We start from the raw sequence: 15,614 nt of genomic DNA, 5'->3' as shown, positions 1-15,614 counted from the left end.
TAGAATTATGGGGAATAACACATCGCGATAAGGCATTGCCAGTTTTGGACTATAGAATGCTTCAGACAACCATCAAATGTTGTAATGGTAAAATGTTTAATATAATTTTCACCTAATACAATTACTTTGCCTAAACTTAATTCTTGCCTAATATTTTGTCATGCATAACTTTTTTTAACCAATTCTGATGGTTGTTAAAAGCGGAATTATATTAATAGGCTATTACCGTTATATCAACACACACTCGTCACTACCGTTTAACAACTCTAAATCGCTTTGGCACAGTAGGCATCAACTCACTTGCCGATAATGTTGCATGAAACGTTTGAATAGTCTATCATTTCCATCAAACATAATCAAAGTTAACGTAGGCCTTATCATGTGAAAATTATAGACCTTTCAAACGTTTTGTGCAACATCATCTAGATGCTTTCAATCTCCAAACCTAAAGGCATACCCAATTTAAGTATATTTTTTAAAGGTAGACTGAATGTCTATCAAGATGAAGATGAAATAACAATGTAGGTTATTGAAATAATCAAAAGAAAATTGGGATTATTTATTAGCCTAGTGGTTAAAACAATTTCGGCTTATCATGTGAAATCATTGTCAAAAGCGCAAGAGATACTGTTGCAGGTAGGTCTAGATTATTTCTGGATTGATCATATAGAAATATCAACACATTCTTTCAACAACTCCAAAGTAATTGCATATGGTGCAGGAACCACTGACTCGCTGCCCTTTTCTATTATCTAGACACTTGCTGGTAACTCAACTAGTTAGAACAGCTCATGAGTTCTCCTAAATATCTGTAGACTAGGTAGGACTCTTATGACTAAAGATTCTTCAAGCATAGCTTTTATTTTTACCCATAAGAGTAGGAGAACTTTTACTCTGAGACACTTTGTGGATGCGGGCCCTGGTCTTGATTCATTTTGTCTTAAGTGTGGGACCATGTTTTCATTTATTAAACCATTAAAGAGTATCAAGTATTAAACTCAACTAACATGTTTGCATAGTATCAAATCACCTAACATGTTTGTATAGTGCTCATAGCAAACTCTCATTGCCCAACCAGAAGATGCTTCATAGCAGGGTGCTCGTATCAGATTTCTTGATCCAACATCCTCTCACTCTGTATCTCTTACAGCCAGTAGACATGGAGGATGGGAAGCCTGATCTGCTGCTGGTCAAAGAGGAGACCATAGAAGACGTACCAGAGAGCATTGACCTGTTAAGTGGACTAAAGATGGGGGAGCAAGGTAAGAAAGAAATACATATAGCCTACATACAGTAATATATCTTCAATGGGAATAGTGATGTGCCTGGCTATTATTTTTTCAGAAAATTAAATCAATACAACAAAACACACAATGCATGAATTTGACCAGGTAATTGACGAAAACAATTCCATATGTAGAGTTTTCTCTGCCATGTTTTAAAAKAAGTATATTTTGTAACCTCTTCCTTCAGGTGGTTGGCTGGAGGTTAAAAGAGGAGACTGGGCGGCCATCTTGGATTCCCAGACCGGAGCAGCCAAGGGTCGAGGGGACGACATCACCGAGCTGTCCAGGGCCAGAGGCGACATAGTGGAGATCAGTGGATGGGACAGAGTCCCTAATGTCGAGCTGGGGAACAACACTGTTAACCACAACCCAAAACAGACTGTCGAACACAAAACAACAGCCAAACTTAATTTCCATGACAACAGACTGGCTGGGACCAGGGCGAGGCGTAGATTTGGTCTGCGAGGACGAGGTGGTGTCTGTATGCGGCAGGAGAGAACAGACACAGACTCTGCTAGCGATGCTCCGTCCTGCTCCTATAGTTGTGATTCAGAGAGACTGATGGCGCCTCAGGTTAACCACCTAACAGGTGCTGCCTTCAGCCTGCCTGCTATAGGATCTATCAACTGGAACATGGACCCTGCAACAACACAGACACTCCCTGGCCTTCATCCTCCTCACACTCCCCTAATGTTAAACCAGACCTCAGACAATGCCAGTGCCTCAACACTAAATGGCTACACAAGCCCATTGACAAATGACAGTAGTAGAGATGGAATCAGTAAAGGTGGTGGCGCCAAAGAGAAGCGATTCCCATGTTCGTTCTGTGGGAAAGCGTTCAGTTTCCCCCAACAGGTGGAGATCCACCAGAGGATGCACACAGGGGAGAAACCATTCAGCTGCAACCTGTGCCGGGTAAGTTTCTCCCACTCATCCAGCCTGAAGAGGCACCAGAGGGTCCACACAGGGGAGAAACCGTTTGGCTGCCACCTGTGCCGGGTCAGTTTCTCCCACACGTCCAGCCTGAAGAGGCACCTGAAGGTCCACACGGGAGAGAGGCCGTTCGCCTGTATGCACTGCGAGAAGAGGTTCTCAGAGAGGAGCTACCTCAGGTTACACCAGCAGAAAATGCACACGGGCCATGTATAGTGACATATAATGTAGTATTAGTTAGTTTGTAGTTAATTATGTTGGTTTTTTGATGTAGTGGGGAGCTGGATGAGGTGACATGAGGGAAGAATGAGTATGATAAGGCAGAGTAGATGATATTGTGATGGTTGGTGTGATAGTGTCTGTAAAAATGTTTCACTGATGAAGAGTGACAACCTTATCATGGTGTTTGATAATGAGGAAATGATAGTGCCTTAATTAATGTTTACTTGGCATAAAGTAATGAAGCTGTGTGTACTGTAATGTTGAACCTTTTCCAAAGTATTCTCAAATTCATTTTATCAAAGAGAAGGGTACCAGATTTACAGAAAAGGTCAACTGTTACCATAGTGATAAAAGTTATTCTCCATGTKACTAGGACTGTTGCGGTAATCCAGCATTCATGCGTCATGACCGCAATAAAATTCMATGTGACCAGTCATGGTAATCTCCTTTTAAGCACTCTGGACATATGTTCGTAGTACCCAACTCGGTAACGATCATCAGGTCGCTAATGGCCTGGTACTCAGGGCTCTATTGCCCTTCTAGCCACTCTGACATCAATGCAAATGTAATCGAAAATCACATTAAACACTTATCATCAAAACAGTATGTGCTTTTAAAACTCACCTCACTGTGATTGATTGATCAATTTGAATAAATTAGTTCAACAACAGGTTGAATCTGAGTGGAAACATTTTTCATAAAAAACTGATAAGATATCTTTGGTACAAAATTGGCCTAGCCTAAATAAAACAAATTCAGTCTACATTATAGTMAATTTTTATTTGATTTTGTATAGCCTAGTAATAGTTTTATATTTTTCATAATTAATAGGCTGATATGTTACCTTTAGCTACAGAATATCTCACCACCATGCCTTTCCATCTCCTCCCCGCTTTCCTTCATGCCATTCTTCAGCGCACAGAGAGGGGAGAGGGGGCTGTCAACAGTTTAATGAAATACAGCAGACAGTTTCGTTGTGAAAATATGTTACTATCGATGTTCCCTGACAMATTTCACTTGGTTTTCCAAATTAAGCACTGGGTAGCTGRAGGAACAGGATTGTAGTGCCCATGGCATGCAGAGTTTGGGCAGAATATCTATCACATMAAGTAGTTTCCCCGAAATGGGACCAAGCTGCGGGAAAGTGATCTCCATTCGCTATTCGATACGGATGATATGCATTTTCTTCTCTTGTCCCTGTTTCTGCAAATGTGATAATGGGCCCTTCTAAATCGAAACTKATTTTACATATTAGTTAAGATTAAATTGAGAATAGTCTGGTGAAATAATAATCACTTGATGAGAGCTGGAGAGAACAGCATGTGCAGCCTGAGGCAAGGAACAGAGCACAAGCTTTTTTTTGTGACTTTCTCAAAATCGTCAATAGCCTATCGTCGCATCATGCAGCCCATACCTTTTGATTTCTAAGGCATTGTAAGGTTTGTATCATTCACAACTAAAGTTGCCAAATTACAGAAAATCTGGCATATAGGACCTGTTTCAAATGATGACTTTTATGCTCAACATAGACACTTCATATGCGCACTCCACCGGAATGGGAAAAATATAATTTCTATTTTAAGTTAAATTATAATCTTCTTACTATAAAATCATATAATATAAAATAATGGCATGGGACTTATAAGCATATCTTGTCTGCTAAATGAACAAGCCTACAGCATGGCGCATAGCCATAAAATGATATTTATTTTTGACAGTATACAGTAGGGCAACTCATTCTATTCTTCTGAAATACATTTTCTTCACATCATGTTTCTTTAGACTGGCCTAAAATAAATCGTGGCTTTGTTGTGATGGCGTATATTCAATTGATTTATTCTGTATTTTTAAATGTAGATGTTCCGAAGTTCATCAGCAGCTTGTATGCATGGAGGGCTGGAGWTYCTCAACGTGTTTATGTTCATTACTGGTCAATTACCATGAGACCAGCAGGCTTTTGCATGACAACCAGCTGACAAAATGTCATGACCACCACAGCCCTACTCATTGTTTTGTGCAATAAAAAGTACTGTACTTTACATTGTGAGCGTATTACCATTTTGTTGAAATAAAATACAAAATTGACTGTGCTGACTGACTTGGTTATTTTTGTATTATTGCAGGGACTGAGTTTCCTTTATTTCAGTCGAACCAAAACATTATACTTAATTCTCGAATTAACACATATGTAAATGTTTTAAATAATTAACTCCAATGGCTCCATYTTGTTAGGTACTTGAGTCTCAGTGTTAGAGAGAGGCTTGACMGTGGTTTAACATTTTATTATATGTCATGTTTCTGTGTCTACAGCAGAGTTTCTTATATGAACCTTTTTATATGCTCTTTTGTACAATTTGTGTTTAGTCTGTAGTCCATGAGGACCCGCTGATATCTGGTGTTGCTGGCAGGAGAGAGTAAACCTCTGAAACGGCTGGTCACAAACCCAGACCCAGCACCCTGGATCAGGAGCCATCGATCTTCCTTACTGAGTCGGAACCAGGACCGACCCACGAGGAACAGAGATTCCACCACTACACAGAACACAACCAGTGGACAGGTGGACTGAACAGTCCTGGTGGTCATCAGAGAGACGGAGGCTCCAGTCAGGGATCCAGTCCGCAGCCCAGACCCTTCTCTTCACAGTCTCAGTGCAGGGATGAAGTAGGGCCTGGGGCTGATAGAGATAGACCCTCCTGTTCCTATGATACAAACACCACAGTATCCATGATGAACAGAGCAGGTCACCTTAGGCTTCAGCCTTCACAGAGAGTGGTGGGAGACCCCCCTGATGGTAGTCTATCAGGAAGTCTTTATTTTCCTTCAGAGTCTCGTCTAATGCCTGGTGAATGGGTTCATAGAAGGTCTGGGCTTGGACCTGGGTCTAGCCTTCCTCAGCTACCTCATGGTTACCTCACCAATACAGACAGGGTCAGGATGGGTGGTCACCACAAGAGGTTCCTAGCCTATAACACAGCACACAATCCCAACACCCAAACAATGGCTAGAGGGAGCTCAAAGACTAACCACCTGATGGTGGTGGCTCCTGCTTCTACCTCCTCTGGTMTCATAGGGTCAAAACTTAAGAGGCCAAGCAATAGGACAGATGCTGACAAGCCGTATTCCTGCCCCACATGTGGGAAGAGCTTTGTTGAGGCAAGGTATGTGAAGCAGCACCAGACTGTTCACACCAAGGAGAGGCCCTTCAAATGCAAACTATGTWCCAAGAGCTTCTTCTTCCTGAGTTACCTCATCAGACATAGGTGTGCCCACAATGGGGAGAAATCGTAGCAATTCTTTAGCTGAAATATTATAGTTATCATGTGAAGTGTCCTGGGCTAAGAGTTTTTATTACTAAGTGCCTCAGTTGAGCATCTGGGTATGCTAACATTCTTACATAATACAGATTTGTTGTTTGGTGTGCTGGCATAGCCGAAACACTATCCTTGAAGTCTAACACTATATGAAAACAGTGCATTCGGGAAAGTATTCAGACCCTATACTCAGTACTTTATTGAACRACCTTTGGCAGTGATTACAGCCTCGAGTCTTTTTGGGTAAGACGCTACAAGCTTGGCACACCTGATTTTGGGGAGTTTCTCCCATTCTTCTCTGCAGATCCTCTCAAGCGCTGTCAGGTTGGATGGTGGGCGTCATTGCACAGCTATTTTAAGATCTCTACAGAGATGTATGATCTGGTTTAATTCCGGGCTCTGGCTGGGCCACTCAAGGACATGCAGAGACTTGTCCCGAAGCCACTCCTGCGTTGTCTTGGCTGTGTGCTTAGGGTCATTGTCCTGTTGGAAGGTGAACCTTCACCCCAGTCTGGGGTTCTGAGCGCTCTGGAGCAGGTTTTCATCAAGAATCTTTCTGTACTTTGCTCTGTTCATCTTTCCCTCGACCGTGACTAGTCTCCCAGTCCCTGCCGCTGAAAAACTGTAGGGATGGTGCCAGGTTTCCTCCAGACGTGACGCTTGGCATTCAGGCCAAAGAGTTCAATCTTGGTTTTATCAGACCAGATAATCTTGTTTCTCATAGTCAGTCTTTTAGGTGCCTTTTGGCAAACTCCAAGCGGGCTGTCATGTGCCTTTTACTGAGGAGTAATTCCTTCGACCTCATGGCTTGGTTTTTGCTCTGACATGCACTGTCAACTGTGGGACCTTACATAGACAGGTGTGTGCCTTTCCAAATCATGTCCAATCAATTGAATTTACCACAGGTGGAGTCCAATCAAGTTGTAGAAACATCAAGGATGATCAATGGAAATCGGATGCACCGGAGCTCAATTTCGAGTCTCATAGCAAAGGGGCTGAATACTTGTAAATAAATAAGGTAAATAAGGTATTTGTTTTTTATTTGTAATAAATTTGAAAAAATGTCTAAAAACCTGTTTTCGCTTTGTCATTATGGGGTATTGTGTGTTGATTGAGGAAAATAATGAATTTAATACATTTTAGAATAAGGCTAAAGTAACAAAATGTGGGAAAAGTGAATACTTTCCAAATACACTGTATATTCCCCCTTTGAATTTGGTTTTTACCTTTGTTCTAGTCAACAAATATAATGTCCCTCCCAACATTATTTTGCATAATCAGGTGGTACCTGTTCCTTTATGTACTATAATTAGGTGATCAAATCTGTTAATGAGAAATCATGTCCTTTTGGTATGTTTACTTTTTATGTACTTGTTTATCCTTTAGATCAAKACGTGGCCTCATTTTCCTTCGAACCTATGAAAGGGTTTCCACTAGATTCCACGGCCACTGTCAAAATTGGCTATATCGTAAAATTGAATGWAAACAAATATGAGCTTTTTGGTCTTAATTTATGGTTKGTTTTAAAATCAAATGTTAATKAGATACATTGTAGAAATAGGCAGGGTTAGACATAATTATGACTTTGGCTGTGGATACTAGTGACAACTGCTTGAAAGATCCTGATCATGATTCGGTTTGACGTGTAATGTAATAAGCAGTACCGTAATTCAAGAACATCGCGCATACCCTTTATTTAGCCACACCCTTCTATGACGCCTACCAATAACATCATTTATCTTCTGTGTAAACGGAAGTAAATTACGAATAACAATTTACACGTTAGCGTGTTTATTGTTGCTATTTAGACGTTTATTAASACCATGGCACTTAAAATGATTCATTTAACAGCACAGAAGCACATACTTACCCTATGTAGTCTTTAATACACGTTGGAGACAGGACTTGGTGATATCTAGTTAATGCTAGCTGCTAACAATGGCTGACGGAATGGTTTTCCACACTCAAATAGCCTCCATCATGGAGGTGCTAGCGAATGCAGCCGTGGRAGAGATCTGTAAACTCGTAGACGACGACTATGCACTGTTTCGTTTGGAAATAACTCAGCACCAGAAAGAAAACAGGGCATTGCGGAGGAAACTACAGATATTTGAACTGAAGATGGCACGGGAGCGCGTCCTAACCAGTCGTCCCAAAAGTGTCAAGATTCTCGACCGGTACAGAGCAATGGCTAGAGGTATATTCTGCCGAGCCTACGCGGCCTGTCGCMGTTCATATATAGCTCAGTGCCTGTCTCCTCGTTCTGCACGTGTTCAGATGTGTTACCCAGAATTGGGTCTTGGTCAGTTGTTGGATAGTATGCAATAATGCCCCTGATTACTTAGCTATCTTGCGCAAAGACACTATCATATTCTAATCAGATTKTTGATGTGCTGCATTTCCTATTATTTACTCAATGAAGACAATGTGATACATGGAACATAATACATCAATAAATAATTAGTATATCAAGAAGTTATGAGAAGTGTTACCTTAAAATAGCTGCCAATTCTAGACAGTGTCAATAGGGTACAATATAGCGTTGAGCATTGACCTTACCGAACTTAACCCCATCTTTCCCCCAATCACTCTCTCAGGTGAAGGACATTTCACTGGAGGCCACAGGAGCTTTGTGAAGCCAGGGGGACACAATACATGGGGAGATGACCAACCAATCACTGTTGATGAAGGGAGTGGATCCTCAACCCAGCATGTTATCTTGATAGAGGTTAGTCTAATAGTGTTGCATAAAAAATCCTYATTTGTAAATCAATAGCCCGTTAATTTCAGCAAGGCTTTCTTCAGCTATTGACTTGCGTACATGCACATCTACCATAGGGGAGCTTGTTTGACTTCCCTARGACATTGTTATCCAATTTAGGTAATAGCCTCATCTCTTCTTGTGTCAGTCTGCAGATGCAGAGGCTGCAGGTCCTGGGGTCAAGCAGGAGAGGTCTGAAGGAGAGGAGGACCCACGTCACAGCAGAGTCATCCAGACTGGAACGGCTGAAGTGCACCCTGTAGCCASGGAGGACCCCGCCACAGTGCAGCCCAGGACCCAACGCAGCGTCACGGAGGTCAGAGACAGACACAAGTCAGAGACAGACACAGAGACTTTAACTGTAACYCAAAGGCTTTTACACACAGGATCTGACCACAGATCAGACCCAGAGCGACTGGGGCTGGGGCCACTGGGCTGTCCTCCTGCTCCCGGTTCAGAGTATTTACTTTACGGTAACCCAAGCATGAGGGCTGTTAATTCCCATCCAGACTCAGGTGACGCGTCAGAGACTGGCAATGATCCGTCTTGTTCTTACGCTACGGAGATGGACCCTGGCAACATGCGATTGGGTTTAGAGACACACACTGATCTGTCTACAGGGGATTGGAACCGGTACAGTAGTAGTGTATACTCTGAAGGGTGCCTAGATGAGAAAGGGGAGGGTCTGGTTGTAGAGGAAGTGACTGTGAAAGTGGAGGGCGACGTTCTTCCCACATGSAATGCAGATAGTCACCTAGGAGACGGACACTCACAGGGCAGAGATTTCTTAGATTACAGGGGAAGCTTAGAGACCAATCAAAATGTTGCGACCCACTCCCCTTTACAGGCACTAAGGGATCACGAACCAGTSTCCACGTCGATGGGGCATTCTAATTCACACGGCCGCGTCCTTTTCGATCAGGTATTGAAATCAAACGACAGGGCTAGAGCCCAGGTTCAGGAAGGGGGAGAAACATTAAGCGGTAGTAAAGAGAAACGGTTCCTCTGCAGATTCTGTAACAAAGGCTTCAGCTGTCCCCAGAAGGTGGAGATCCACCAGAGGGTCCACACAGGGGTGAAACCCTTCAGTTGCACCCAATGTCCCATGCGCTTCGCCCAGGCTGGCAACCTGAAGAGGCACCAGAGGGTCCACACAGGAGTGAAACCCTTCAGCTGTACCCAGTGTCCCATGTGCTTCGCCCAGGCTGGTGACCTGAAGAGGCACCAGAGGGTCCACACAGGGGAAAAACCCTACAGCTGTACCCAGTGTCCCATGCGCTTCGCCCAGGCTGGTCACCTGAAGATGCACCTGAAGGTCCACACGGGAGAAAAGCCATTTGCCTGTACACARTGCGGGAAGAGGTTTTCAGAGAGGAGCTACCTCAGGATACACCAGCAGAAAAAACATTCCACTCTATAAAATATAAAGTTACCATTCCAATCGATAGCTTCTGATGTTTAGATCCTACCCTTCATTAAAGACAAAGATTAATTGTCATTGTTGTCAACTGAAAAGACCCACAGATGCATTTGGAATAATGAGAGTAACAAATTTCAGTGTTTAAACCTGAGTAGAATATTGCATCCAGACATTGTGTGATACATTGTATAATACTGTATGAAATACTGTATAACCCTAAAAAAAAGTATGTTACATAGTGTTTGTACTGTGTAGGATATGATGTTCACAAATGCCTGTTTCATTACTTCCATTCAACTACTATTTTTTRCCCCAAGACACTTTTAATGAGAAAACGAATGCAGTTTATTAAGTTCATGCAGAGGTTTAGTTGAGACGTGTATGTGTGGTTTTCATATGGTGTATTTAACGACTTCCTCCCGTGATTGATCTTTTTCTGTTGTAAYGTGATATCCCAAGTATAAATACAATAGAAAATGTTGAGCAAAAGTTTTTTGGAACACAACTGCAAACTTCAAGGAGTAGGGCATTCAATGAGTTGGTTTGATAGGAAGTTGTGATGCTATCGGCCTAGTGAATAAAAGAGGAAAGGCCCACCCACTTGTGCTATGTCCTGGACCACCTATTGAGATGTGCCTTTTTAGTAAATCTGCTGTTAAATGAGGTGAAAAGGAGACTGGATTGCCACCTTAACACTTGTTCATGTTTAATAAACACAAAAGTAGACTTTTCATTCTAAGACTCATTGAGACCCTCTTTGGTATACATCACATCCCATCTCACCCTATTCTGCATACACCCGACAGCGCTTTATAACCAGTATAGACTTACTTACTATAGGCAGACTTACCCGCACACTAACAAACACCTACTGTATACGTCAAAATAGTTTTCAGGTTTGTCTGATGACTTTTGATTTATCATAGCCAACTTATTTTTACCCACAACATATTTATGTCCACCATGCTGGGTTTTACAACAATGAAGTCATTCTGTAACTACAGTATAGGACTCAAACGTAGTGGGGATGGGTAAACACTCCATGTTGAAAGTGTGTTTATTATCTGTGTGTACGTACCTGAGAGAGTGTATGTCTGTGTAATCTGTATCACCTCTCTCTTCCAGGAGGAGGAGAGTGTGAGGTCTAGACTACACCTCCTCCTGAACCCACAGAGGAAACACACAGTCACACTGAGGTGAGCCACTGTAAACAATTGTCTGCATGGTATTAAYTCAGGTCCAATATCCACAAAGCAACTCAGAGTAGAAATGCTGACCTAGGATCAGATTTGCCTTTTAGATAATTATGAATAAGACTATGTAGACAGGTGGGGACCTGATCCTTGATCAGCACTTCTACTCTGAGACTCTTTGCGGATATGGGACCATGCTTTTGAATTATCAAACCATTAAAGAGTGTCAAGTAATCAAATCATCTATCACTTTTCCAAATCAACTACCATGTTTGAATAATACTCATAGCAATCCCTCATTGCCCAAACAGAAAATGCTCCATAGCAGGGTGCTCATATCAGATTTCWTGATCCAACATCCTCTCACTCTGTATCTCTTACAGTCAGTAGACATGGAGGATGGGAAGCCTGATCTACTGCTAGTCAAAGAGGAGACAATAGAAGACGGRCCAGAGAGCATTGATCTGCTGAGTGGACTAAAGATGGGGGAGCAAGGTAAGGGAGAAATACAWATAACCTACATAGAGTAATAGAGCTTCAATGGGATGCCATCTTGGATTCCCAGACCGGTGCAGCCAAGGGCCCAAAGCACATCAGCAAGCAGGCCAGGACCAGAGGCGACATAGTGGAGGGGGGATGCGGTGGGGTTATTTAAGATACTCTTTGAAGAGGTAGGGTTTCAGATGTTTTCGGGAAGATGGGCAAGGACTCTGCTGGCCTAGCTTCAGGYGGAAGCTGGTTCAGGGCATAAAATTAACACCTGCTACACCGGTAGATTTAGGCATTGGCGGGTAAGAATTTCTATTTCACCAGCCACGTTGGCGGGTGGTCAATTTCCAGGGCTCTACAGTGCCAGCATTACATTTACAAATAAAAATAGTCAAACGTCAAGTATGAGCAGATCTGTTTTGTTTCATAGCTGCTAATCGCACAAAGAAATAGGAATCCTATATCCCACCTCGCGCAGAAACACTGCCTGSCTGGGGAGCTGTGTGCACTGACTGAAGTGCTGAGAGATTCATTTTTAGAGGCGCCGCACACAGTCATAAAAGTGTCTAATTTACTCAAAGGTCTACAAAGTGAGACTTTGTCCTCGTGTTTCTTGGCTATTTACATTGTTTTGTTCACAAGCTAGGTTGTTTTTCAACATTACTTTGATTCTGCTACTTCAATTGATAGTGAAGAGACACCCTAGTCAGATCCCAAATCTCACACGCACACAGACATACCTGGCACAACTCGAGTGGCCCCAATACCACGGTAACCTCCCCCCTTAAAGCGGCAGCTGAACATTTTGTCTCTGATATTTTGGTTAAAAGACTCAGGTCACAAAATGTTGTATGAAGTTGAGCAAAATACCACATTACTTCATACTAATACATTTCTTGTTTTGAAACATCACAAAGCATGGTCATCCATTTTATTGTTGTTGATGTATTTGTATCCTGTAGCACAAACTCAAAAAGGTTCTGGGACACTGTAGAGTCCATGGAGAATAAGAGCACCTCCTCCCAGCTGCCCACTGCACTGAGGTTAGGAAACACTGTCATCACCGATAAATCCACTATAATTGAGAATTTCAATGGGCCAACGGACTCTGCTGGCCTAGCTTCAGGGGGAAGCTGGTTTCAGGGCATAAAATATAAACACCTGCTACACCGGTAGATTTAGGCATTGGCGGGTAAGAATTTCTATTTCACCAGCCACGTTGGCGGTGGTCAATTTCCAGGGCTCTACAGTGCCAGCATTACATTTACAAATAAAAATAGTCAAACGTCAAGTATGAGCAGATCTGTTTTGTTTCATAGCTGCTAATCGCACAAAGAAATAGGAATCCTATATCCCACCTCGCGCAGAAACACTGCCTGGCTGGGGAGCTGTGTGCACTGACTGAAGTGCTGAGAGATTCATTTTTAGAGGCGCCGCACACAGTCATAAAAGTGTCTAATTTACTCAAAGGTCTACAAAGTGAGACTTTGTCCTCGTGTTTCTTGGCTATTTACATTGTTTTGTCTACAAGCTAGGTTGTTTTTCAACATTATTTTGATTCTGCTACTTCAATTGATAGTGAAGAGACACCCTAGTCAGATCCCAAATCTCACACGCACACAGACATACCTGGCACAACTCGAGTGGCCCAAATACCACGGTAACCTCCCCCTTAAAGCGGCAGCTGAACATTTTGTCTCTGATATTTTGGTTAAAAGACTCAGGTCACAAAATGTTGTATGAAGTTGAGCAAAATACCACATACTTCATACTAATACATTTCTTGTTTTGAAACATCACAAAGCATGGTCATCCATTTTATTGTTGTTGATGTATTTGTATCCTGTAGCACAAACTCAAAAAGGTTCTGGGACACTGTAGAGTCCATGGAGAATAAGAGCACCTCCTCCAGCTGCCCACTGCACTGAGGTTAGGAAACACTGTCATCACCGATAAATCCACTATAATTGAGAATTTCAATGAGCATTTTTCTACGGCTGGCCATGCTTTCCACCTGGCTACCCCTGCCCCGATCAACAGCCTTCCCCCCCCACAGCAACTCGCCAATCCTCCACTCTCTCCTTCACCCAAATCCAGATAGCTGATGTCTGAAAGAGCTGCAAAATCTGGACCTCTACAAATCAGCCGGGCTAGACATCTGGACCCTCTCTTTCAAAATGATCTGCCGAAATTTGTTGCAACCCCTATTACTAGGATGTTAACTCTCTTTCGTATCGTCTAAGATTCCCACAGATTGGAAAGCTGCCGTGGTCATCCCCCTCTTCAAAGGGGGAGACACTCTAGACCCAACTGCTACAGCACGTATATCTATTCTACCATGCCTTTCTAATGTCTTCGAAAGCCAAGTTAACAAACAGATTACCGACCATTTCAAATCTCACCGTACTTCTCCGCTATGCAATCTGGTTCAGAGCTGGTCATGGGTGCACCTCAGCCACGCTCAAGGTCTAAACGATATCATAACCGCCATCGATAAGAGACATTACTGTGCAGCCTATTTCATCGACCTGGCTAAGCTTTCGACTGTCAATCACAACATCTTTATTGGCACACTCAACTGACTTTGTTTCTCAATGATATGCCTCGCCTGGTTCACCAACTACTTCTCTGATAGAGTTCAGTGTGTCAAATCGGAGTGCCTGTTGTCCGGACCTCTGGCAGAGCATTCTCTCTCCTCTGTATACATCAATGATGTGCTCTTGCTGCTGGTGATTCTTTGATCCACCTCTACGCAGACGACACCTTCTGTTACCTCTGGCCCTTCTTTGGACACTGTTAACTAACCTCCAGACGAGCTTCAATGCTAACAACACTCCTTCCGTGGCCTCCAATGCTCTTTAAATGCAAGTAAAACTAAATGCATGCTCTTCAACCGATCGCTGCCCGCACACCTGCCCGCCTGTCCAGCACACTACTCTGGACGGTTTGACTTAGAATATGTGGACAATAACAAATACCTACGTGTCTGGTTAGACTGTAAACTCTCCTTCCAGACTCACATTAACTCTCCAATCCAAAATTAAATCTAGAATTGGCTCCTATTTCGCACAAAGCGTCCTTCATCATGCTGCCAAACATACCCTCGTAACCGACCATCCCTAACCGATCCTCGACTTCGGCGATGTCATTTACAAAATAGCCTCCAAAACACTCTACTCAACAAAATGGATGCAGTCCATCACAGTGCCATTCGTTTTGTAACCAAAGCCCTATATACTACTCCCACCACTGTGACCTGTACGCTCTTGTTGGCTGCCCTCGCTACATACTCGTCAGCCAAACCCATGGCTCCAGGTCATTCTACAGTCTCTGCTAGGTAAAGCCCGCCTTTCACAGCTCACTGGTCACCATAGCAACACCACCGTAGCACGTGCTCCAGCAGGTATATCCACTGGTCATCCCAAAAGCTAATTCTTTTTAGGCCGCCTTTCCTGCCAGTTCTCTGCTGCCAATGACTGGAACGAACTGCAAAAATCACTAAAGCTGGAGACTCTTCCTCCCTCACTAGCTTTAAGCACCAGCTGTCAGAGCAGCTCACAGATCACTGCACCTGTACATAGCCCATCTGTAAATAGCCATCCAATTCTACCTCATCCCCATACTGATTTATTTTTTTGCTCCTCTTGCACCCCAGTATTCTTCTTGCACATTAATCTACTGCACTTCATCCCATTCAGCTGTTTAATTGCTATATTGTAATTACTTCGCCACCATGGCCTATTTATTGTCTTACCTCCTATTCCTACCTCATTTTGCACATGCTGTATTAATTTTCCTACTGTATTATTGATTGTATGCTTGTTTATTCCATGTGTACTCTGTTTTGTATGTGTCGAACTGCTTTGCTTTATCTTGGCAGTCGCAGTTGCAAATGAACTGTTCTCCAACTAGCCTACTGGTTAATAATAAAGGTGAAATTAAAAAAAAATAAATGTAAGAAATTGTAAAAATCAGACAGCTGCCTGGTAAAAAAAAATC

General features: G+C 42.8%; 2 protein-coding genes across 2 annotated transcripts in view; both read left to right on the top strand.

Moving 5' to 3' along the window:
* The window catches only part of LOC111971300 (zinc finger protein 850-like), a 27,312-nt gene extending 16,646 nt beyond the window's left edge, over positions 1-10,666 (top strand). The window contains 5 exon segments of the mRNA XM_070446021.1: positions 1,151-1,262; positions 1,474-2,429; positions 7,682-7,949; positions 8,350-8,480; positions 8,662-10,666. Coding sequence (XP_070302122.1) covers positions 1,151-1,262; positions 1,474-2,429; positions 7,682-7,949; positions 8,350-8,480; positions 8,662-9,933 — 2,739 coding nt within the window. The 3' untranslated portion in view covers positions 9,934-10,666.
* LOC139028482 (gastrula zinc finger protein XlCGF49.1-like) overlaps positions 10,052-15,614 on the top strand; it is an 8,406-nt gene continuing 2,843 nt past the window's right edge. Inside the window, exons 1-3 of the mRNA XM_070446020.1 lie at positions 10,052-10,057; positions 11,059-11,070; positions 11,510-11,621. Of these exons, the coding sequence (XP_070302121.1) occupies positions 10,052-10,057; positions 11,059-11,070; positions 11,510-11,621 (130 nt within the window). The remainder of the gene's footprint in view (positions 10,058-11,058; positions 11,071-11,509; positions 11,622-15,614) is intronic.

The sequence above is a fragment of the Salvelinus sp. IW2-2015 genome, linkage group LG13 (assembly GCF_002910315.2).
Source record: "Salvelinus sp. IW2-2015 linkage group LG13, ASM291031v2, whole genome shotgun sequence".
NCBI classification, from domain to species: Eukaryota; Metazoa; Chordata; class Actinopteri; order Salmoniformes; family Salmonidae; genus Salvelinus; species Salvelinus sp. IW2-2015.
Note: the sequence above shows the minus strand (reverse complement) of the source record. Positions and strands in the feature narration are given on the sequence as shown.